This window comes from Nerophis lumbriciformis, linkage group LG35 (assembly GCF_033978685.3).
Source record: "Nerophis lumbriciformis linkage group LG35, RoL_Nlum_v2.1, whole genome shotgun sequence".
NCBI classification, from domain to species: Eukaryota; Metazoa; Chordata; class Actinopteri; order Syngnathiformes; family Syngnathidae; genus Nerophis; species Nerophis lumbriciformis.
In genome coordinates, this window is record NC_084582.2 from 256,019 (window position 1) to 281,151 (window position 25,133).

A 25,133-nucleotide genomic window follows, 5' to 3' on the forward strand; every position below is an offset into this window, starting at 1 on the left:
ATCATTCCTTTCGCTTTTATTTTGAAGTCAATGTGCATCATTCCTTTTGCTTTTATTTTGAAGTCAATGTACATCATTCCTTTTGCTTTTATTTTGAAGTCAATGTACATCATCCCTTTCGCTTTTATTTGGAAGTCAATGTGCATCATTCCTTTCGCTTTTATTTTGAAGTCAATGTGCATCATTCCTTTCGCTTTTATTTTGAAGTCAATGTGCATCATTCCTTTCGCTTTTATTTTGAAGTCAATGTGCATCATTCCTTTCGCTTTTATTTGGAAGTCAATGTGCATCATTCCTTTCGCTTTTATTTTGAAGTCAATGTGCATCATTCCTTTCGCTTTTATTTTGAAGTCAATGTGCATCATTCCTTTTGCTTTTATTTTGAAGTCAATGTGCATCATTCCTTTCGCTTTTATTTTGAAGTCAATGTGCATCATTCCTTTCGCTTTTATTTTGAAGTCAATGTGCATCATTCCTTTCGCTTTTATTTTGAAGTCAATGTGCATCATTCCTTTTGCTTTTATTTTGAAGTCAATGTGCATCATTCCTTTCGCTTTTATTTTGAAGTCAATGTGCATCATTCCTTTTGCTTTTATTTTGAAGTCAATGTGCATCATTCCTTTCGCTTTTATTTTGAAGTCAATGTGCATCATTCCATTCGCTTTTATTTTGAAGTCAATGTGCATCATTCCTTTTGCTTTTATTTTGAAGTCAATGTGCATCATTCCTTTCGCTTTTATTTTGAAGTCAATGTGCATCATTCCTTTCGCTTTTATTTTGAAGTCAATGTGCATCATTCCTTTTGCTTTTATTTTAAAGTCAATGTGCATCATTCCTTTTGCTTTTATTTTGAAGTCAATGTGCATCATTCCTTTTGCTTTTATTTTGAAGTCAATGTGCATCATTCCTTTTGCTTTTATTTTAAAGTCAATGTGCATCATTCCTTTTGCTTTTATTTTGAAGTCAATGTGCATCATTCCTTTCGCTTTTATTTTGAAGTCAATGTGCATCATTCCTTTCGCTTTTATTTGGAAGTCAATGTGCATCATTCCTTTTGCTTTTATTTTGAAGTCAATGTGCATCATTCCTTTCGCTTTTATTTTGAAGTCAATGTGCATCATTCCTTTTGCTTTTATTTTGAAGTCAATGTGCATCATTCCTTTCGCTTTTATTTTGAAGTCAATGTGCATCATTCCTTTTGCTTTTATTTTGAAGTCAATGTGCATCATTCCTTTCGCTTTTATTTTGAAGTCAATGTGCATCATTCCTTTCGCTTTTATTTTGAAGTCAATGTGCATCATTCCTTTCGCTTTTATTTTGAAGTCAATGTGCATCATTCCTTTCGCTTTTATTTTGAAGTCAATGTACATCATTCCTTTCGCTTTTATTTTGAAGTCAATGTGCATCATTCCTTTCGCTTTTATTTTGAAGTCATTGTGCTGCTGTCGGAACGTTGATATGATTGGCTGTGAGCACTATAAGCCACGCCTTGTTTAGGTGTAAGCTCCAATGATCTTCCTGCATCAGCGCGGCCATGAGGAAGTGAGGAGTTTGATTGAATGGTAGAAGAAGACAAAGTAGACTTGACATGGCGGCTTCAAGTGAGTAAACTTACACCTCCTTTTCATACTTACCATTCACGAATGTTGACAAACGCCTTCTCTCATAACAGAGCAACAAATCTTACATGAACAGATTGGGATTAGTGTTCATAGCTTTGGGCTAAAATCATATTTCCGGTACCACAAACTGTTTATTTATTTGTCAATTGAAGGATGATCATGACTCTACAAAATGAAAAACTGTTTATTTATTTGTCAATTAAAGGATGATCATGACTACAAAATGTAAAAGTGTGCAACTTCTCGCGATAGCAAACCCGGAAGTCCAAAGTGTCATGAAGCGGCAACATGATCAACAAACTCGTAAAGTGAACGTTATTACTTTTATAATAATCAATCAATAAATCAATGTTTATTTATATAGCCCTAAATCACAAGTGTCTCAAAGGGCTGCACAAGCCACAACGACATCCTCGGTACAGAGCCCACATAAGGGCAAGGAAAAACTCACCCCAGTGGGACGTCGATGTGAATGACTATGAGAAACCTTGGAGAGGACCGCATATGTGGGTAACCCCCCCCCCCCTCTAGAGAGACCGAATGCAATGGATGTCGAGTGGGTCTGACATCATATTGTGAGAGTCCAGTCCATAGTGGATCTAACATAATAGTAAGAGTCCAGTCCATAGTGGGGTCAGCAGGAAACCATCCCTAAAACCTATTAATAAATAAAACCTATTAGTGTAGTAGACCTAAGTATTCATTAAGTACCACCATAATGACAACATTAAATACAGTAGTGTAGTAGACCTAAGTATTCATTAAGTACCACCATAATGACAACATTAAATACAGTAGTGTAGTACACCTAAGTATTCATCAAGTAGCAGCATAATGACAACATTAAATACAGTAGTGTAGTACACCTAAGTATTCATTAAGTACCACCATAATGACAGCATTAAATTCAGGCCTCCATGACTTCTTTCCATGCAGCTACAAGTGACATCTCATATGATGACCTCAGAGCAGTTTTGGACAAAAGGCCAAACGTACTTGTGGTTGATGTCCGTACAAAGGAGGAAGTGGATGAGGGACGCATACCTGGATCACTTCATATCCCAGGTAAGGTGTGGGTGTGGAAAGTTGTATGGAATGTTGAGTTGCAAGTTGAACATTTGAATTGTGAAACAGTGAACACGGTAGAAGAGGCCTTCACCATGGATGCAGAAGCCTTCAAGAGTAAATATGGAGTCAGCAAGCCAGCCTTGGACTCTTCAGATCTGATCTTTCACTGCCAGATGGGCAAGCGAGGCTCAATGGCCACAAGCAAAGCTGTGGAACTTGGCTATGTTAAGTAAGTCACTTACTACTTTCATATATTCTTGCTACTCTTTCTCTATTGCATTCAAACATCTACCATCTTTGCAACACAACTCACTACACTATCTACATCCCACACTCACACACTATAAACACTTTAACAACACAACTGACTACACTATCTACATCCCACACTCACACACTATAAACACTTTAACAACACAACTGACTACACTATCTACATCCCACACTCACACACTATAAACACTTTAACAACACAACTGACTACACTATCTACATCCCACACTCACACACTATAAACACTTTAACAACACAACTGACTACACTATCTACATCCTACACTCACACAGATGATAAACATCATGTTGTCATTTGACAGCAAATATGATGCAATTATTGCTTCCATAATGGGGCTGGGCCGAAAATTATATCAACATATATCGCAATAAATAAATAAATAAAGGATCAATATCAATAAAAAATGCATCCTGTTAAATGTTTATATATATATATATATATATATATATATATATATATTTATATATTTATATTTATGTACGTGTGTATATATATAATGTTTTTGTGTATATATGTGTGTATACATATATGTGTGTGTGTATATATATATATATATATATATATATATATTTATGTGTGCGTGTGTATGCGTGTATATACATTTTTTAAAGTGTTTTATTTCTTAATTTTGGTTGGAAGAAACCGTAAAAATGAAGCATGGTTGATTGCATTGGTTGTGGAACAGGAGCAAAACAGGAAGTGAACAGTGAACAGTGGGAGGGACACACTAAACAGGAAGTGAACAGTGGGAGGGACACACTAAACAGGAAGTGAACAGTGGGAGGGACACACTAAACAGGAAGTGAACAGTGAGCAGTGGGAGGGACACACTAAACAGGAAGTGAACAGTGGGAGGGACACACTAAACAGGAAGTGAGCAGTGGGAGGGACACACTAAACAGGAAGTGAACAGTGGGAGGGACACACTAAACAGGAAGTGAGCAGTGGGAGGGACACACTAAGCAGGAAGTGAACAGTGGGAGGGACACACTAAACAGGAAGTGAACAGTGAGCAGTGGGAGGGACACACTAAACAGGAAGTGAACAGTGGGAGGGACACACTAAACAGGAAGTGAAGAGTGAGCAGTGGGTGGGACACACTAAACAGGAAGTGAACAGTGGGAGGGACACACTAAACAGGAAGTGAAGAGTGAGCAGTGGGTGGGACACACTAAACAGGAAGTGAACAGTGGGCGGGACACACTAAACAGGAAGTGAAGAGTGAGCAGTGGGAGGGACACACTAAACAGGAAGTGAACAGTGGGAGGGACACACTAAACAGGAAGTGAACAATGGGAGGGACACTCTAAACAGGACGTGAGCAGTAGGAAGGACACACTAAACAGGAAGTGAGCAGTGGGAGGGACACACTAAACAGGAAGTGAACAGTGAGCAGTGGGCGGGACACACTAAACAGGAAGTGAAAAGTGAGCAGTGGGCGGGACACACTAAACAGGAAGTGAGCAGTGGGAGGGACACACTAAACAGGAAGTGAAGAGTGAGCAGTGGGAGGGACACACTAAACAGGAAGTGAACAGTGGGAGGGACACACTAAACAGGAAGTGAGCAGTGGGAGGGACACACTAAACAGGAAGTGAACAGTGGGAGGGACACACTAAACAGGAAGTGAACAGTGGGAGGGACACACTAAACAGGAAGTGAAAAGTGAGCAGTGGGCGGGACACACTAAACAGGAAGTGAACAGTGGGAGGGACACACTAAACAGGAAGTGAAAAGTGAGCAGTGGGCGGGACACACTAAACAGGAAGTGAACAGTGGGAGGGACACACTAAACAGGAAGTGAAAAGTGAGCAGTGGGAGGGACACACTAAACAGGAAGTGAGCAGTGGGAGGGACACACTAAACAGGAAGTGAAGAGTGAGCAGTGGGCGGGACACACTAAACAGGAAGTGAACAGTGGGCGGGACACACTAAACAGGAAGTGAACAGTGGGAGGGACACACTAAACAGGAAGTGAACAATGGGAGGGACACACTAAACAGGAAGTGAACAGTGGGAGGGACACGCTAAACAGGAAGTGAACAATGGGAGGGACACACTAAACAGGAAGTGAAGAGTGAGCAGTGGGCGGGACACACTAAACAGGAAGTGAACAATGGGAGGGACACTCTAAACAGGAAGTGAACAATGGGAGGGACACTCTAAACAGGAAGTGAGCAGTAGGAAGGACACACTAAACAGGAAGTGAGCAGTGGGAGGGACACTAAACAGGAAGTGAGCAATGGGAGGGACACTAAACAGGAAGTGAAGAGTGAGCAGTGGGCGGGACACACTAAACAGGAAGTGAACAGTGGGAGGGACACACTAAACAGGAAGTGAACAGTGGGCGGGACACACTAAACAGGAAGTGAACAGTGGGAGGGACACACTAAACAGGAAGTGAACAGTGAGCAGTGGGCGGGACACACTAAACAGGAAGTGAACAGTGGGCGGGACACACTAAACAGGAAGTGAACAGTGGGAGGGACACACTAAACAGGAAGTGAACAGTGGGCGGGACACACTAAACAGGAAGTGAACAGTGGGAGGGACACACTAAACAGGAAGTGAACAGTGGGCGGGACACACTAAACAGGAAGTGAACAGTGGGAGGGACACACTAAACAGGAAGTGAACAGTGAGCCACACTAAACAGTCAATTGTGTAACAGTGTCAACTAGCAAGTTTGTTTGCCTCATCTTGTTTTGCTGTTGATTCTCTGAATGCAGTGAGAAGAGAAACTAAAAGTGAAGAAATTGTCAATAAGAGCAAAAGTCACCTGGACAGGATGGCATTTTTTCAAACGGACCATAGTTCTTCTCATCTTTTCTTTTCAACCCTCGTCCGCTCTCTGTTCACCTGGACGGAAACACCAGGTGGGAACTGGAGTGCAGGACTGTATAAATACAATAAATAACATGTGTGCTCATTTCAAATTATAATTTGCTAATAATCATTTATTGCCGAGCATCATTTCCATACTTAAATAAGAACCAAATTAAATGTTACACTGACCACTATTTTGTTACACTTTATTATTGAGTATTTCTTACATACTGCTTATGTTCGCAGCTTCATTGTTGTTTACATTGTTGTTTACATTGTTGTTTACATTGAGTGTTTACTTTGATTTCCTTTTCTTCCTGCCTTGATAGCTGAGGGTGTCATAATTAAAGGAAAAACAATGTTTACATTTAGTATATTTTTCTCCTGGTCCATACTCTCCAGAAGTTGTAAAAAAATATCAATAATTATGGACAGCGGCCAATATAAAAACAAAGTTTTCAGCCCTGTGATCCTAACTGTTGTGTTTCTGTGTTTCAGGGCACGGAATTACGCTGGCGGATACAAGGAGTGGTCCCAGAAAGCAGGGCAGTGACTTGTATATAAGTGCTTATATATAAGTCACTTATATATAAGTGCTTATATATAAGTCACTTATATATAAGTGCTTATATATAAGTCACTTATATATAAGTGCTTATATATAAGTCACTTATATATAAGCACTTATATATAAGTGACTTATATATAAGTGCTTATATATAAGTCACTTATATATAAGTGCTTATATATAAGTCACTTATATATAAGTCACTTATATATAAGTGCTTATATATAAGTATATAAAAGTGCTTATATATAAGTCACCTTTTTAAAAGCATTTGAATGTTAAATTCAAGGGAAAATATATATTTGTTTTACTTATATTCCATTTAGTTTTTCAGCTCCACTTCCTGTTGTAATTAAATCAATAAAATGTGTTATTTCCCTGCTTGTATTTCTTCATCTTTGTTGAGTCTTAATATGGAAAACATTTTCCAAATGAGGAATAACACTGACCAGAAAAGAGTACCAATTAGTTTTTGCCTTTGATGAAAAAAACAAAAAAAATACGTTCTTTTTTTTAAAGGTGGTGATACATGTTGCTGCAATACAATACATTTGTAAGTTTAAGTATAATTGATTGAAAACAAATAATCATGTTATAGTAAGAAGTCTAGTATTGATCATAAAATGATTTCAATTCAAAAATACTCAAGGTGTTTTTTTTAACCTTATACATTAATGGATAAATGAAATACTGATAATATGCCACCTTAAACATCTTACATTATCATATTATTTTGATGTATATTAAGGAATGTAACAATATCTTATGAGCTAATTAGTGCTCAGTCAATCATAGTTGTGGAACACAAGCAGCCACCAAGATGCAGGAAGTCATCAAACAGGTGAGTAATGTTGGTTTAGCAAACATACAACACTTAGTTCACACAGGAAGTAGTCCATAAGGATGCTATTTGAGTGGAAGAGTTAGGTGAAAATACACATCTTGTCATTAGCATAGCCACATTGGTACATTAGCATGTAGCATAGCACAGCTACATGTAACATGTGGTACATTAGCATGTAGCATAGCATAGCTACATGTAACATGTGGTACATTAGCATGTAGCATAGCCTAGCCACATGTAGCATGTGGTACATTAACATGTAGCATAGCATTGCTACATGTAACATGTGGTACATTAGCATGTAGCATAGCATAGCTACATGTAACATGTGGTACATTAGCATGTAGCATAGCATAGCCACATGTAGCATGTGGTACATTATCAGAGCCACGTGTAACATGTGGTACATTAGCATGTAGCATAGCATAGCATAGCCACATGTAGCATGAGATGTTAGTGGTTGTGTTGTTGGCCCGCAGGTCCTGCGCTTGTTTCTACTTCTGGGAAAACAAAGTCAAAGTCATGGCGGGATTTTTGTTCTTCTTTGGACGGAATCTGGAGCAGCAAACTGCACTGGTGAGTATTATTTCAAATGTTCACTTAACACATCAGTTATATGTCAAGATGTGTGACATAAAGTGCAACAATATGTTGTGTGACACAAAGTACAACAATATGTTGTGTGACACAAACTACAACAATATGTTGTGTGACACAAAGTACAACAATATGTTGTGTGACACAAACTACAACAATATGTTGTGTGACACAAAGTACAACAATATGTTGTGTGACATAAAGTGCAACAATATGTTGTGTGACACAAAGTGCAACAATATGTTGTGTGACACAAAGTGCAACAATATGTTGTGTGACACAAAGTGCAACAATATGTTGTGTGACACAAAGTGCAACAATATGTTGTGTGACACAAAGTGCAACAATATGTTGTGTGACACAAAGTGCAACAATATGTTGTGTGACACAAAGTGCAACAATATGTTGTGTGACACAAACTACAACAATATGTTGTGTGACACAAAGTGCAACAATATGTTGTGTGACACAAAGTGCAACAATATGTTGTGTGACACAAACTACAACAATATGTTGTGTGACACAAACTACAACAATATGTTGTGTGACACAAAGTGCAACAATATGTTGTGTGACACAAAGTACAACAATATGTTGTGTGACATAAAGTGCAACAATATGTTGTGTGACACAAAGTGCAACAATATGTTGTGTGACACAAAGTACAACAATATGTTGTGTGACACAAACTACAACAATATGTTGTGTGACACAAAGTACAACAATATGTTGTGTGACACAAACTACAACAATATGTTGTGTGACACAAAGTACAACAATATGTTGTGTGACATAAAGTGCAACAATATGTTGTGTGACACAAAGTGCAACAATATGTTGTGTGACACAAAGTGCAACAATATGTTGTGTGACACAAAGTGCAACAATATGTTGTGTGACACAAAGTGCAACAATATGTTGTGTGACACAAAGTGCAACAATATGTTGTGTGACACAAAGTGCAACAATATGTTGTGTGACACAAAGTGCAACAATATGTTGTGTGACACAAACTACAACAATATGTTGTGTGACACAAAGTGCAACAATATGTTGTGTGACACAAAGTGCAACAATATGTTGTGTGACACAAACTACAACAATATGTTGTGTGACACAAACTACAACAATATGTTGTGTGACACAAAGTGCAACAATATGTTGTGTGACACAAAGTACAACAATATGTTGTGTGACATAAAGTGCAACAATATGTTGTGTGACACAAAGTGCAACAATATGTTGTGTGACACAAAGTACAACAATATGTTGTGTGACACAAACTACAACAATATGTTGTGTGACACAAAGTACAACAATATGTTGTGTGACACAAACTACAACAATATGTTGTGTGACACAAAGTACAACAATATGTTGTGTGACATAAAGTGCAACAATATGTTGTGTGACACAAAGTGCAACAATATGTTGTGTGACACAAAGTGCAACAATATGTTGTGTGACACAAAGTGCAACAATATGTTGTGTGACACAAAGTGCAACAATATGTTGTGTGACACAAAGTGCAACAATATGTTGTGTGACACAAAGTGCAACAATATGTTGTGTGACACAAAGTGCAACAATATGTTGTGTGACACAAAGTGCAACAATATGTTGTGTGACACAAACTACAACAATATGTTGTGTGACACAAAGTGCAACAATATGTTGTGTGACACAAAGTGCAACAATATGTTGTGTGACACAAACTACAACAATATGTTGTGTGACACAAACTACAACAATATGTTGTGTGACACAAAGTGCAACAATATGTTGTGTGACACAAAGTACAACAATATGTTGTGTGACATAAAGTGCAACAATATGTTGTGTGACACAAAGTACAACAATATGTTGTGTGACACAAAGTGCAACAATATGTTGTGTGACACAAAGTGCAACAATATGTTGTGTGACACAAAGTGCAACAATATGTTGTGTGACACAAAGTGCAACAATATGTTGTGTGACATAAAGTGCAACAATATGTTGTGTGACACAAAGTGCAACACTATGTTGTGTGACATAAAGTGCAACAATATGTTGTGTGACACAAAGTGCAACAATATGTTGTGTGACACAAACTACAACAATATGTTGTGTGACACAAAGTGCAACAATATGTTGTGTGACACAAAGTACAACAATATGTTGTGTGACATAAAGTGCAACAATATGTTGTGTGACACAAAGTGCAACAATATGTTGTGTGACACAAAGTGCAACAATATGTTGTGTGACAAAGTGCAACAATATGTTGTGTGACACAAAGTGCAACAATATGTTGTGTGACACAAAGTACAACAATATGTTGTGTGACACAAAGTGCAACAAACATATGTTGTCCAGTGGCAGCTGCTGGTCCCAAGTGGAAAGGCGTGGGAATGGAGGCACTCCAAAGTGGTATGTACAGTACACAGTTCACAGTAGTATTTACAGTACACAGTTCACAGTGGTATGTAGATGTACAGTACACAGTTCACAGTGGTATGTAGATGTACAGTACACAGTTCACAGGGGTATGTAGATGTACAGTACACAGTTCACAGTGGTATGTAGATGTACAGTACACAGTTCACAGTGGTATGTAGATGTACAGTACACAGTTCACAGTGGTATGTAGATGTACAGTACACAGTTCACAGTGGTATGTAGATGTACAGTTCACAGTGGTATGTAGATGTACAGTACACAGTTCACAGTGGTATGTAGATGTACAGTTCACAGTGGTATGTAGATGTACAGTACACAGTTCACAGTGGTATGTAGATGTACAGTACACAGTTCACAGTGGTATGTAGATGTACAGTACACAGTTCACAGTGGTATGTAGATGTACAGTACACAGTTCACAGTGGTATGTAGATGTACAGTACACAGTTCACAGTGGTATGTAGATGTACAGTTCACAGTGGTATGTAGATGTACAGTACACAGTTCACAGTGGTATGTAGATGTACAGTACACAGTTCACAGGGGTATGTAGATGTACAGTACACAGTTCACAGGGGTATGTAGATGTACAGTACACAGTTCACAGTGGTATGTAGATGTACAGTTCACAGTGGTATGTAGATGTACAGTACACAGTTCACAGTGGTATGTAGATGTACAGTACACAGTTCACAGGGGTATGTAGATGTACAGTACACAGTTCACAGGGGTATGTAGATGTACAGTACACAGTTCACAGGGGTATGTAGATGTACAGTACACAGTTCACAGTGGTATGTAGATGTACAGTTCACAGTGGTATGTAGATGTACAGTACACAGTTCACAGTGGTATGTAGATGTACAGTTCACAGTGGTATGTAGATGTACAGTACACAGTTCACAGTGGTATGTAGATGTACAGTACACAGTTCACAGTGGTATGTAGATGTACAGTACACAGTTCACAGTGGTATGTAGATGTACAGTACACAGTTCACAGTGGTATGTAGATGTACAGTACACAGTTCACAGTGGTATGTAGATGTACAGTTCACAGTGGTATGTAGATGTACAGTACACAGTTCACAGTGGTATGTAGATGTACAGTTCACAGTGGTATGTAGATGTACAGTACACAGTTCACAGTGGTATGTAGATGTACAGTACACAGTTCACAGTGGTATGTAGATGTACAGTACACAGTTCACAGTGGTATGTAGATGTACAGTACACAGTTCACAGGGGTATGTAGATGTACAGTACACAGTTCACAGTGGTATGTAGATGTACAGTTCACAGTGGTATGTAGATGTACAGAACACAGTTCACAGGGGTATGTAGATGTACAGTACACAGTTCACAGTGGTATGTAGATGTACAGTACACAGTTCACAGTGGTATGTAGATGTACAATACACAGTTCAAAGGGGTATGTAGATGTACAGTACACAGTTCACAGTGGTATGTAGATGTACAGTACACAGTTCACAGTGGTATGTAGATGTACAGTACACAGTTCACAGTGGTATGTAGATGTACAGTTCACAGTGGTATGTAGATGTACAGTACACAGTTCACAGGGGTATGTAGATGTACAGTTCACAGGGGTATGTAGATGTACAGTACACAGTTCACAGTGGTATGTAGATGTACAGTACACAGTTCACAGTGGTATGTAGATGTACAGTACACAGTTCACAGGGGTATGTAGATGTACAGTACACAGTTCACAGGGGTATGTAGATGTACAGTACACAGTTCACAGGGGTATGTAGATGTACAGTACACAGTTCACAGTGGTATGTAGATGTACAGTACACAGTTCACAGGGGTATGTAGATGTACAGTACACAGTTCACAGTGGTATGTAGATGTACAGTACACAGTTCACAGTGGTATGTAGATGTACAGTACACAGTTCACAGTGGTATGTAGATGTACAGTACACAGTTCACAGGGGTATGTACAGTACACAGTTCACAGTGGTATGTAGATGTACAGTACACAGTTCACAGGGGTATGTAGATGTACAGTACACAGTTCACAGTGGTATGTAGATGTACAGTACACAGTTCACAGTGGTATGTAGATGTACAGTACACAGTTCACAGGGGTATGTAGATGTACAGTACACAGTTCACAGTGGTATGTAGATGTACAGTACACAGTTCACAGGGGTATGTAGATGTACAGTACACAGTTCACAGTGGTATGTAGATGTACAGTACACAGTTCACAGTGGTATGTAGATGTACAGTACACAGTTCACAGTGGTATGTAGATGTACAGTACACAGTTCACAGGGGTATGTACAGTACACAGTTCACAGTGGTATGTAGATGTACAGTACACAGTTCACAGGGGTATGTAGATGTACAGTACACAGTTCACAGTGGTATGTAGATGTACAGTACACAGTTCACAGTGGTATGTAGATGTACAGTACACAGTTCACAGTGGTATGTAGATGTACAGTACACAGTTCACAGTGGTATGTAGATGTACAGTACACAGTTCACAGTGGTATGTAGATGTACAGTACACAGTTCACAGTGGTATGTAGATGTACAGTGCACAGTTCACAGGGGTATGTACAGTACACAGTTCACATATAGCTAAGGAAGTGCAAATGGGTTCTTTGTACTGTATTAGTCCTCACAGATTTGGAGTTTTTGTCTTCGGGACCTTTTGCTGATCCTGACCCAGAAGAACTTTGTGCTTTCACTGAGCTGCACGGCTCCCTGAGACTACTGCTGTCCTTTCAGGTACATTGTCTGCAAGTATGTGCCATACCACTGAAGACTGTACCATCATGTCTGTCATTGTTAGCAAATACTGGAAACCTTCAAAGTCAATGTACAAACCCCGTTTCCATATGAGTTGGGAAATTGTGTTAGATGTAAATATAAACGGAATACAATGATTTGCAAATCATTTTCAAGCCATATTCAGTTGAATATGCTACAAAGACAACATATTTGATGTTCAAACTCATAAACAACAAATAATCATTAACTTTAGAATTTGATGCCAGCAACACGTGACAAAGAAGTTGGGAAAGGTGGCAATAAATACTGATAAAGTTGAGGAATGCTCATCAAACACTTATTTGGAACATCCCACAGGTGAGCAGGCAAATTGGGAACAGGTGGGTGCCATGATTGGGTATAAAAGTAGATTCCATGAAATGCTCAGTCATTCACAAACAAGGATGGGGCGAGGGTCACCACTTTGTCAACAAATGCCTGAGAAAATTGTTGAACAGTTTAAGAAAAACCTTTCTTAACCAGCTATTGCAAGGAATTTAGGGATTTCACCATCTACGCTCCGTAATATCATCAAAGGGCTCAGAGAATCTGGAGAAATCACTGCACGTAAGCAGCTAAGCCCGTGACCTTCCATCCCTCAGGCTGTACTGCATCAACAAGTGACATCAGTGTGTAAAGGATATCACCACATGGGCTCAGGAACACTTCAGAAACCCACTGTCAGTAACTACAGTTGGTCGCTACATCTGTAAGTGCAAGTTAAAACTCTCCTATGCAAGGCGAAAACTTTTTAACACCCAGAAACGCCGTCGACTTCTCTGGGCACGTGATCATCTAAGATGGACTGATACAAAGTGGAAAAGTGTTCTGTGGTCTGACGAGTCCGCATTTCAAATTGTTTTTGGAAATATTCGACATCGTGTCATCCGGACCAAAGGGGAAGCGAACCATCCAGACTGTTATCGACGCAAAGTGTAAAAGGCAGCATGTGTGATGGTATGGGGGTGTATTAGTGCCCAAGGCATGGGTAACTTACACATCTGTGAAGGCACCATTAATTCTGAAAGGTACATACAGGTTTTGGAACAACATATGCTGCCATCTGAGCGCCGTCTTTTTCATGGACGCCCCTGCTTATTTCAGCAAGACAATGCCAAGCCACATTCAGCACGTGTTACAACAGCGTGGCTTCGTGAAAAAAGAGTGCGGGTACTTTCTTGGCCCGCCTGCAGTCCAGACCTGTCTCCCATTGAAAATGTGTGGCGCATTATGAAGCATAAAATACAACAGCGGAGACCCCGGACTGTTGAACGACTGAAGCTCTACATAAAACAAGAATGGGAAAGAATTCCACTTTCAAAGCTTCAACATTTAGTTTCCTCAGTTCCCAATCGTTTATTGAGTGTTGTTAAAAGAAAAGGTGATGTAACACAGTGGTGAACATGCCCTTTCCCAACTACTTTGTCACGTGTTGCAGCCATGAAATTCTAAGTTAATTATTATTTGCAAAAAAAAAAAAAAGTTTATGAGTTTGAACATCAAATATGTTGTCTTTGTAGCATATTCAACTGAATATGGCTTGAAAAGGATTTGCAAATCATTGTATTCCGTTTATATTTACATCTAACACCATTTCCCAACTCATATGGAAACGGGGTTTGTACATTTCTCTCTCAGGAAATAATAAACATTGTAATACAGTTGATCTTCTTTGCTATTTAGCATTTGTTACTCTACATAATTAGTGTGTGTGTGCTACTTTAACTTCATTTATTTTCTCTATTGGAAATACAATAACTTCAATAACTACAAGATATTCATTTGTGACTTCTACATATTCTTGCAATGTTGGATGCTGGTGTTAAGGTGTCACAAGGTTATACATATTCTTGCAATGTTGGATACTAGTGTTAAGTTATTACAAGGTTATAAATGTTGTTACAATGTTGGATGCTAGTGTTAAAGTGTTACAAGGTTATAAATATTGTTACAATGTTGGATGCTGGTGTTAAGTTATTACAAGGTTATAAATATTGTTACAATGTTGGATGCTAGTGTTAAGTTATTACAAGGTTATAAATATTGTTACAATGTTGGATGCTGGTGTTAAGTTATTACAAGGTTATAAATATTGTTACAATGTTGGATGCTGGTGTTAAAGTGTTACAAGGTTATAAATATTGTTACAATGTTGGATGCTGGTGTTAAGTTATTACAAGGTTATAAATATTGTTACAATGTTGGATGCTGGTGTTAAAGTGTTACAAGGTTATAAATATTGTTACATTGTTGGATGCTAGTGTTAAAGTGTTACAAGGTTATAAATATTGTTACAATGTTGGATGCTGGTGTTAAGTTATTACAAGGTTATAAATATTGTTGCAATGTTGGATGCTAGTGTTAAGGTGTTGCAAGGTTATAAATATTGTTACAATGTTGGATGCTGGTGTTAAGTTATTACAAGGTTATAAATATTGTTACAATGTTGGATGCTAGTGTTAAGTTATTACAAGGTTATAAATGTTGTTACAATGTTGGATGCTGGTGTTAAGTTATTACAAGGTTATAAATATTGTTACAATGTTGGATGCTGGTGTTAAGTTATTACAAGGTTATAAATATTGTTACAATGTTGGATGCTAGTGTTAAAGTGTTACAAGGTTATAAATATTGTTACAATGTTGGATGCTGGTGTCACAAGGTTCTAAATATTCATGCATGCAGATTTCTAAGCCTCCGACCGCAGTCTTCTTTTAACATTGGGCCATTTGTGAGGTCATAGATTGACGGACGTACATATGTGGGCATTCCTGACAAATCTCTTCCCCTTCTGCTGAGCAATGCTGCTTCCTTCTGCTTTCATGCCCTCACACCCGTTCTTGGTCTATAAAAGAAATACGTCCGTGTTTATTGGTCCACTATGGAAGTGGATCAGCCACTGAAGTCAGTGGAAAGGGACGGTGTGAAGAAAGTAGAAGGGGGTGTTATGTCCATGTCATCTTTCATGTGCTACATGCAGTGACTTAAAAGCATATTTTATTGTTGATGCTGGAGCAGTCAGCTGTACCTAATCTTGTGACCAGAGAATGTATATCATGTTCATGAAGATTATTTTTGACAGTAATGTTGATCTACAAGATGCAGTATATATTTAAATAATGTTGGTCTTCAAGATGCAGTATATATTTAAATAATATTGGTCTTCAAGATGCAATATATATTTAAATAATATTGGTCTTCAAGATGCAGTATATATTTAAATAATATTGGTCTTCAAGATGCAGTATATATTTAAATAATATTGGTCTTCAAGATGCAGTATATATTTAACAGTGTACATTTCCAAAAGGTAAATGGTTATAATTGGATGGTTTCAATGGCAAAGTGTGAATTTGTCCACAAACAAACATCTTGCAGACAGACTGAAAAGACGTGTTCTAAATGAGAGTGTGCAGCAACATTCAATCAACACTAAAACATATCCAATAAATATTTGCACCACACGGAAGTCTTTTAAGTCTACATTAGAATCATCCCAATAATCAAGTGGTGTGATGGCACTATCTGCAGTGTGCTGCAGCTATGAACCCAGCAGAGGCAGCTCACTCTCACTCCACATTTTGAAACAAGAAGACACTTTTACAACAATTGACCAGCTGAAGTTGCACTTTAAGTGTCTTTGTGCTACGCAGGTCAAAGATGCAAGATTCTTCACTCCTGACTGGCTCTCTGGAATCCAAGCTTTCCTGCACACATTTAGTCAGGCCAACGCACAGGTAGGCCATTTTCTTTCTGCTGGCTGCTGTTGAAGACCACAGTGCACCTGACATGCTATGTGTGCTCTCACCATGATGATGCTATGTGTGCTCTCACAGACCACAGTGCACCTGACATGCTATGTGTGCTCTCACCATGATGATGCTATGTGTGCTCTCACAGACCACAGTGCACCTGACATGCAGAGTCCCTCAGCTGACCATGCAGCAGCAATTTAGGTAGGTGTGAAGTATCTGAAGCTGATGGAGCTGCAAGCACGCAGCCTTTCCTCCCACTAAAAGGCAGATGAAATATCACTTTTGAGGGTCAACTTTAAATTTAACTCAATAGAGCACTGACCTCTACAAAGAATCTTGTTAACAAACCCCGTTTCCATATGAGTTGGGAAATGGTGTTAGATGTAAATATAAACGGAATACAATAATTTGCGAATCCTTTTCAAGCCATATTCAGTTGAATATGCTACAAAGACAACATCTTTGTATTTGTGGTTATCTTACCCAAGGGGTTGCACACTGGAGAAGCTAAACTGAACACTCAGGCTTCCAGCCTTGTTTTACTTGACCTTCCTCAGGACTCGTTCACGGCCTCACAGACAGTCGGAAATGATGGAAGTCTTTTTAAAAGAGAAAACTTTTCTTCCTCTGGCGTTAAAAGCAATCTGAGTGTGGCTCGCCATCAAAGTCTTGGCAGTTGAGTAAATGTAATAAAACAAGACAACACAGTTATCATAAGCAGCTCATTTTTAAATGTTACTTTAGAAAATAAAATGTTATGATCAAACAGTTGACATTTCTCTCGAAAATTGATACCTTTGAGTTTTGATTCCCAGGTAGCGGGAATTGGTTCCGTATGGGTTCAAATTTAAAATATTACCGCAAAGCATTTTTTGCCATATCCTAACAAAGAAATGATGATTTCAAATAAGATTACTTTATATCTATTCAACATTGTTTTGGTTTTCTATGTAGGTATGTGTACATATCGTATTTTTTGGACTATAAGTTGCTCCGGAGTATAAGTCGCACCGGCCGAAAATGCATAATAAAGAAGGAAAAAAACATATATGAGTCACACTGGAGTGTAAGCAGAGGTGGGTAGTAACGCGCTACATTTACTCCGTTACATCTACTTGAGTAACTTTTGGGATAAATTGTACTTCTAAGAGCAGTTTTAATGCAACATACTTTTACTTTTACTTGAGTATATTTATAGAGAAGAAACGCTACTTTTACTCCGCTACTTTTATCTACATTCAGCTCGCTACTCGCTACTAATTTTTATCCATCTGTTAATGCACGCTTTGTTTGTTTTGGTCTGTCAGACAGACCTTCAAAGTAGCATCTATCGCATGCCTGCGTTTCACCAATCAAATGCAGTCACTGGTGACGTTTGACTCTGTTTCACCAATCAAACAGAGCCAGGCGGTCACATGACCGTCACACGTGGACCCCGACTTAAACAAGTTGAAAAACGTATTGGGGTGTTACCATTTAGTGGTCAATTGTACGGAATATGTACTGTACTGTGCAATCTAGTAATAACAGTTTCAATCAATCAATCAAAAGTGTGAAGGAAAAAAGACACTTTTATTATTTCAACCGTACCTCCCCAAAAGCCTAAAGACTGACCGCACAGTTCCCGTCTTCACAATAAAAGTGCCGCTCCATCGCGCCTTCGCTAACAAAATAAGAGTCTCCGAAAGCCAGCGCAAACAAGCTAGCAAGCTACGGAGTTTGCCGCCAATGTATTTCTTGTAAAGTGTATAAAAACGAATATGGAAGCTGGACAAATAAGATGCCAAAAACCAACCACTTTCATGTGGTATTAGACAGAAAGGAGGAACTATTTTTCTCCTCCATTTGATCACTACTGTCTGATTCCAATCAATGCAAGTCATCAGAATCAGGTAATACACCAACTTATATTCTTATCTTCATGAAAGAAAGGAATCTATATGTTAAACATGCATGTATATTCATTAAAACATATATATATATATATATATATATATATATATATATATGTATGTATATATATGTATTATATTTTGATATATATATATATATATATACAGTATTTATATATATATATATATGTATATATATATATATATATATGATATGTGTGTGTATGTATATGTATATATGAGGTAGATCACCTCGACTTGGTCATTTAAAAAGTAGCTTGCCTGCTGAAAAAGTGTGGGCACCCCTGGCTTACATGAACTCAACTTCAAATTTGAGGAAGTACGGTAAGTAACGTTAGTAGATATTTTGTCTGTCACCGTAGGCTGATGTTAGCTTCCCTGCTATGAATCACTGTCAAATGTACATCGTGTGGGGACATTTATTAACGCACTGCAGCCTCATAGACACACACACACACACACACACACACACACACGCATGCATACAAACATCAATCAGTGTGTTCCCAGGTGCAGCCCACACCTATCAGTTTATGGTTTGCATAAAGGCTAACTTGTTATTTTCCTTTGTAATCTCTGCCTACTGAGCCTACGGTGCTGTTAAGTTATGGTGGCTCAATTTGCCTTCATTTTTTTTATGTTAATGTATTATTATTTAATATATATTATTGTTTTAGTTGCTTAAGATATATTCCTGGCTCTGAATTTGCTCATTGCTATTTTTATGTTTTTGTGCATTATTTGTTGCCGTCATCATTAAACGAACAGATTACTCATCAGTTACTCAGTACTTGAACATACTTTTTACTTTTACTCAAGTAAATATTTGGGTGACTACTCCTTACTTTTACTTGAGTAATAAATCCCTAAAGTAACAGTACTCTTACTTGAGTACAACTTCTGGCTACTCTACCCACCTGAGTATAAGTCGCATTTTTTGGGGAAATGTATTTGATAAAAGCCAACACCAAGAATAGACATTTGAAAGGCAATTTAAAATAAATGAAGAATAGTGAACAACAGGCTGAATAAGTGTACGTTATATGAGGCATAAATAACCAACTGGTATGTTAACGTAACATATTATGGTAAGAGTCATTCAAATAACTATAACATATAGAACATGCTATACAATCTGTCACTCCTAATCGCTAAATCCCATGAAATCTTATACGTCTAGTCTCTTACGTGAATGAGATCAATAATATTATAATGTGTTCATCATTTCACACATAAGTCGCTCCTGAGTATAAGTCACACTCACCGGCCAAACTATGAAATAAACTGCCACTTATAGTCCAAAAAATACGGTACCTTGAACATTTCATATACTTTGCAAACCAAATCATATAAGTTATTTAGAATTGAAGTGTGGCGATAATGTTGTATTTTCTTTTTGCAGAGCGACCTTTACAAGGAAAGTGAAAGTGGGAGAGCAGCTGTCGCTGACCTTGGACGTCACCTGCAGTTCACCGTCAGTAACATCACTTTTTTAGTCACATTCAGAGATGCAAATGAAAGAAGGCATGGCCGTCACCTGCACTTCACTAACAGTAACATCACATTCAGGGATGCAAATGAAAGAAGGCATGGCCGTCACCTGCACTTCACTAACAGTAACATCACATTCAGGGATGCAAATCAAACATCAACACAAGCACAGTTTGAATTGAGATGTATTTATTGAACAAAGTTGTATTATTGTGCATCATACTGAGAGCTGCTTGTTATATTTGCTAAATAAGTTGAATGAAGGAAAATGAGCTGTATTGTGGCAGGTTCTCCTCTAATGGATCTCCTTTCATGTTGTCTCTTCATTGAATCAAGCTGATAAATGTTTGTTGAAGTATGAACAAGCAGGTGAAGGAGGTATGGTGTCATGGCGGCCACCCCGTCCTGGGCAGCATGTTGCAGCTCAGCATTCCTTCTGACGTCATGGACCACGGCCTGTGTGGCCAGCTCAGCATGCGTGTTGTGACTCTGCTCAGTCCTTGTCTGCTGCAGTACACCAACCTGCAGGCCACACTCACACATCTTCAAATATCCTTCTAACCTCCAGGCCACACTCACACATCTTCAAATATCCTTCTAACCTGCAGGCCACACTCACACATCTTCAAATATCCTTCTAACCTCCAGGCCACACTCACACATCTTCAAATATCCTTCTAACCTGCAGGCCACACTCACACATCTTCAAATATCCTTCTAACCTGCAGGCCACACTCACACATCTTCAAATATCCTTCTAACCTGCAGGCCACACTCACACATCTTCAAATATCCTTCTAACCTGCAGGCCACACTCACACATCTTCAAATATCCTTCTAACCTCCAGGCCACACTCACACATCTTCAAATATCCTTCTAACCTGCAGGCCACACTCACACATCTTCAAATATCCTTCTAACCTGCAGGCCACACTCACACATCTTCAAATATCCTTCTAACCTCCAGGCCACACTCACACATCTTCAAATATCCTTCTAACCTCCAGGCCACACTCACACATCTTCAAATATCCTTCTAACCTCCAGGCCACACTCACACATCTTCAAATATCCTTCTAACCTCCAGGCCACACTCACACATCTTCAAATATCCTTCTAACCTGCAGGCCACACTCACACATCTTCAAATATCCTTCTAACCTCCAGGCCACACTCACACATCTTCAAATATCCTTCTAACCTGCAGGCCACACTCACACATCTTCAAATATCCTTCTAACCTCCAGGCCACACTCACACATCTTCAAATATCCTTCTAACCTCCAGGCCACACTCACACATCTTCAAATATCCTTCTAACCTGCAGGCCACACTCACACATCTTCAAATATCCTTCTAACCTCCAGGCCACACTCACACATCTTCAAATATCCTTCTGATTGGGATGGCATCATGTGACACATCCAGCAGGGATCCTTGACTTGTGTTCAGGTGTTGGCGTACAGCCCGGCCAATCTTCCCATCACATTGCCAGTATCCTTCCTCCAGAACCTTCCGGCTGGTCTGGACTGCCAGGACGTGGGCCTCAGCAGCCCCTCCTACACAGGTGAAGTCTTTCATGAAACAGCACTTTCCCGTAAAGGATGACTCCCAGCATGCAATGTGCATCATTTCCCCAACTTTTTAAAAGGGACTTTTTGAAAGACTGGTAACTTAGTTGCAGCGTGACATCTGAGTTGAACAACTTGTGTTTAGCAGACAGAGTTCACTGAGTTGCTTGGCAAAGACATCATTTCCATGAAAAGAGCAGGACTCAACAAGATAGAAAGAAAGGCTTATCTATACAATTGAAAACATATCATTTTAAAGTCACGTATGCACGACTAAAAGAGAGACAAAACCTCCATTATTCATTCACTCATCTCAGTTAGAAAGGCTGTTCCTCTTAGCTGAACCAAAGAACTGTTCCAGATGGTTTTAACAAGCCTCTTTGTTCGCTGCATCAAATCACTTCCACATTTTAGTGCTGCTCTCCAGCAGTCAGACTTGCCCTGAAGAATCCACATCTCTCCAGCAGTTAGAAGAATCCACATCAAGTCCCAGTGGAAGAACTTCCTGTCTCACTTACTTGATTGATTGATTGAGACTTTTATTAGTAGGTTGCTCAGTCAAGTACATATTCCGTACAATTGACCACTAAATGGTAACACCCCAATACGTTTTTACACTTCTTTAAGTCGGGGTCCACTTTAATCAATTCATGATACAGATATATACTATCATCATAATACAGTCATCACACAAGTTCATCATCAGAGTATATACATTCAATTATTGACATTATTTACAATCCAGGGGGTGGGATGTGGAGGGGGTTTAGGTTGGGTTGATATCAACACTTCAGTCATCAACAATTATATCACTAGAGAAATGGACATTGAAAGAATGTAGGTGTGACTTGCTAGGATATGTACAGCGAGCAGAGAACATAGTGAGCTCAGAAAGTATATATATTTGATTGTTTACATTTGATTATTTACAATCCGGGGAGGTGGGATGTTGAAGGGGGAGGGTGTTAGTTTAGGGTTGAAGTTGTCTGGAGGTGTTCTTTTAGTGCGGTTTTGAAGGAGGATAGAGATGTCCTTTCTTTTACACCTGTTGGGAGTGCATTCCACATTGATGTGGCATAGAAAGAGAATGAGTTCAGACCTTTGTTAGATGGGAATCTGGGTTTAACGTGGTTAGTGGAGCTCCCCCTGGTGTTGTGGTTATGGCGGTCATTTACGTTAAGGAAGTAGTTTGACATGTACTTCGGTATCAGGGAGGTGTAGCGGATTTTATAGACTAGGCTCAGTGCAAGTTGTTTTACTCTGTCCTCCACCCTGAGCCAGCCCACTTTGGAGAAGTGGGTAGGAGTGGTAAAACCTTAAAAAATGTTCCCTTCTGACATTCTGACAATAACATTGTATTGTTGTCCAAATAAGTGATGGAAGTAAGCAATAACCTGTGATTAATCCTGATGAATCCAAATTCAAAAGTGTGATTAATCAGATGACCACTCTAATTATTTTGATTTTGAAATGGAGTTTAGCATCTTCCCGTGCAGGTCCCTCACATCACGGCGGTGTGGTGTACACTGTGGAGCAGGAATCAGGCCAGGAACCGCAGAAAAAGTTCCATCCCGTGGAACAGAAACTGTCCATCTTCCTCTTCCTGCAGCACAGCGACCCTTTTGCCTCAACGATTTCTGACTTCATGGGTGAGAGGCTGATGCACTCCACTGAATGGAACCTTACAAGAAGAGCTTGGTGGTTCCCTTGTAGTCACCGAGGTGTTGATGGAGCGCCACCTGCACCACATTGTGAGCAACAACAGCAGGGAGCTCACCGCAGTGCTGCAGGAAGAGCTGACCAACACTCTGAAGGCTCAACATGGCAGAGAGCAGGCAGGTAAAGTCCAACACACACAATGTCAGAGTGTCAAGTGTGTGTGTGCGTCTGAAGGACCAAGAGAAGATGCTCACAGCCACTGAGGTCCTGCTCAGCTCCACCATCAGCATCGTCACCTGCAGCACCAACCAGGACTTCAGGAAGGACTGTATGAGTCGCATGCAGGTGACAACTTTGGTCACAAACATTTACAATACTGCATTTCATTCCATTCAAGACGTTAAACTTCCATAGATTGTAGATTCAACTGCAATTATTTAGTCCTTTATTTGGACCTCCAGCTCACAAAACCCACGAAAAGAGGATTTCCAAAAATGAGAATAGTGTGAAGAAATCAGGCCAAATGTGACAGAGCATGAATGTTTGAAAGTGAGTGTCTCACTATACTCGACTACTAAACTCAGAGCATGAATGTTTGAAAGTGAGTGTCTCACTATACTCGACTACTAAACTCAGAGCATTTCATTTTTGGAAATCCTGTTTTCATAGATCTTATGTGCTGGAAGCACAAATGATGTACAAATAAACAAGTTGTGAATCTGTGGAAGTTGAATGTTTTCAATGGAATTATGGAAATAAGTACACTTTTCCATGATATTCATATTTGTGTGTGTGTGTGTGTGTGTGTGTGTGCAGGTGTGTGACACTCAGCAGCTGTGGGCGTCTCTGCGTGAAGCCCTGCTGAGGGTGACATCATGGAGGTGTGTGCCGAGGAGCAGGTGCTACTCTGCTGCTCAGGTACCGGGGGGGGGGGGGTTCATGTTTGAAAACAATGTTGTCATATGTTGTGTTTTTTTCAGGTGGAAGAGCACCTGGAAAGTGAGGAGACCACCGGAAGAGACATGTGATCATTATTAGACAATCAATCTTCACTTCAACACATAACACATGGGATGCATTTCCAAGTCATGGTTCATAACTTACACTTTCATTTTCATTTCATCACTCAATATTAAATCAAATACATTTCTGCACAATGTGTAATATTTCAATCTTGTCCAGTTGAAAATGCTATTAACATGATGTGTTATTATATTATAAACTAACTTGCTGTTTACAAAACAATATGAATGAATGTGAGTGTGAGTGTTGTACATCTGTGTTGGCCCTGTGATGAGGTGGTGACTTGTCCAGGGTGTACCCCGCCTTCTGCCCTAACGTACAACGCTTAAGACCTTCAGTATATCAGTATGTGGAATTAAATGATGGAATGGATTAAGCAAAGCAATCAAACAATGTACTAATATGATCCACTTCAAGAAACTCTTCAAACTTAAAGTGTTTACAAAGTACAAAGAAGAAGATAAACATTCTGTATTTATTTAACTCATCCATTCTTTCATTCTTTCACTCACAAAATAATCTTACTTATCTCAACATATGAAATGTAACTTACTTCACCAATTATTATTTATTTACTTATTTTTATTGTGATTACTTATGGAGTATATTGTGAATACATTGAGAACAGGAAGTGAACAAAAGTTTTAGCA

At 39.0% G+C, this 25,133-nt stretch overlaps 2 protein-coding genes across 2 annotated transcripts; both read left to right on the forward strand.

Annotated features, from left to right (window-relative positions):
• Nucleotides 1–1,497: 1,497 nt before the first annotated feature.
• Nucleotides 1,498–6,476, forward strand: tstd1 (thiosulfate sulfurtransferase like domain containing 1). Its single transcript, XM_061927841.2, has 4 exons — nt 1,498–1,601; nt 2,559–2,687; nt 2,757–2,919; nt 6,309–6,476. The coding sequence occupies exons 1-4, from the start codon at nt 1,589–1,591 to the stop codon at nt 6,361–6,363; spliced, it is 360 nt and encodes a 119-aa protein (XP_061783825.1). The 5' UTR covers nt 1,498–1,588; the 3' UTR covers nt 6,364–6,476.
• Nucleotides 6,477–7,129: 653 nt separating this feature from the next.
• top6bl (TOP6B like initiator of meiotic double strand breaks) lies at nt 7,130–24,597 on the forward strand. Its single transcript, XM_061927969.1, has 14 exons — nt 7,130–7,219; nt 7,702–7,798; nt 10,178–10,231; nt 12,916–13,028; nt 16,724–16,807; nt 16,971–17,026; nt 20,141–20,212; nt 20,586–20,778; nt 21,683–21,797; nt 23,298–23,450; nt 23,515–23,636; nt 23,695–23,805; nt 24,277–24,378; nt 24,441–24,597. Exons 1-14 carry the CDS (start codon nt 7,199–7,201, stop codon nt 24,486–24,488), a joined length of 1,341 nt encoding a protein of 446 aa, XP_061783953.1. The 5' UTR covers nt 7,130–7,198; the 3' UTR covers nt 24,489–24,597.
• The last annotated feature ends 536 nt before the right edge of the window (nt 24,598–25,133 follow it).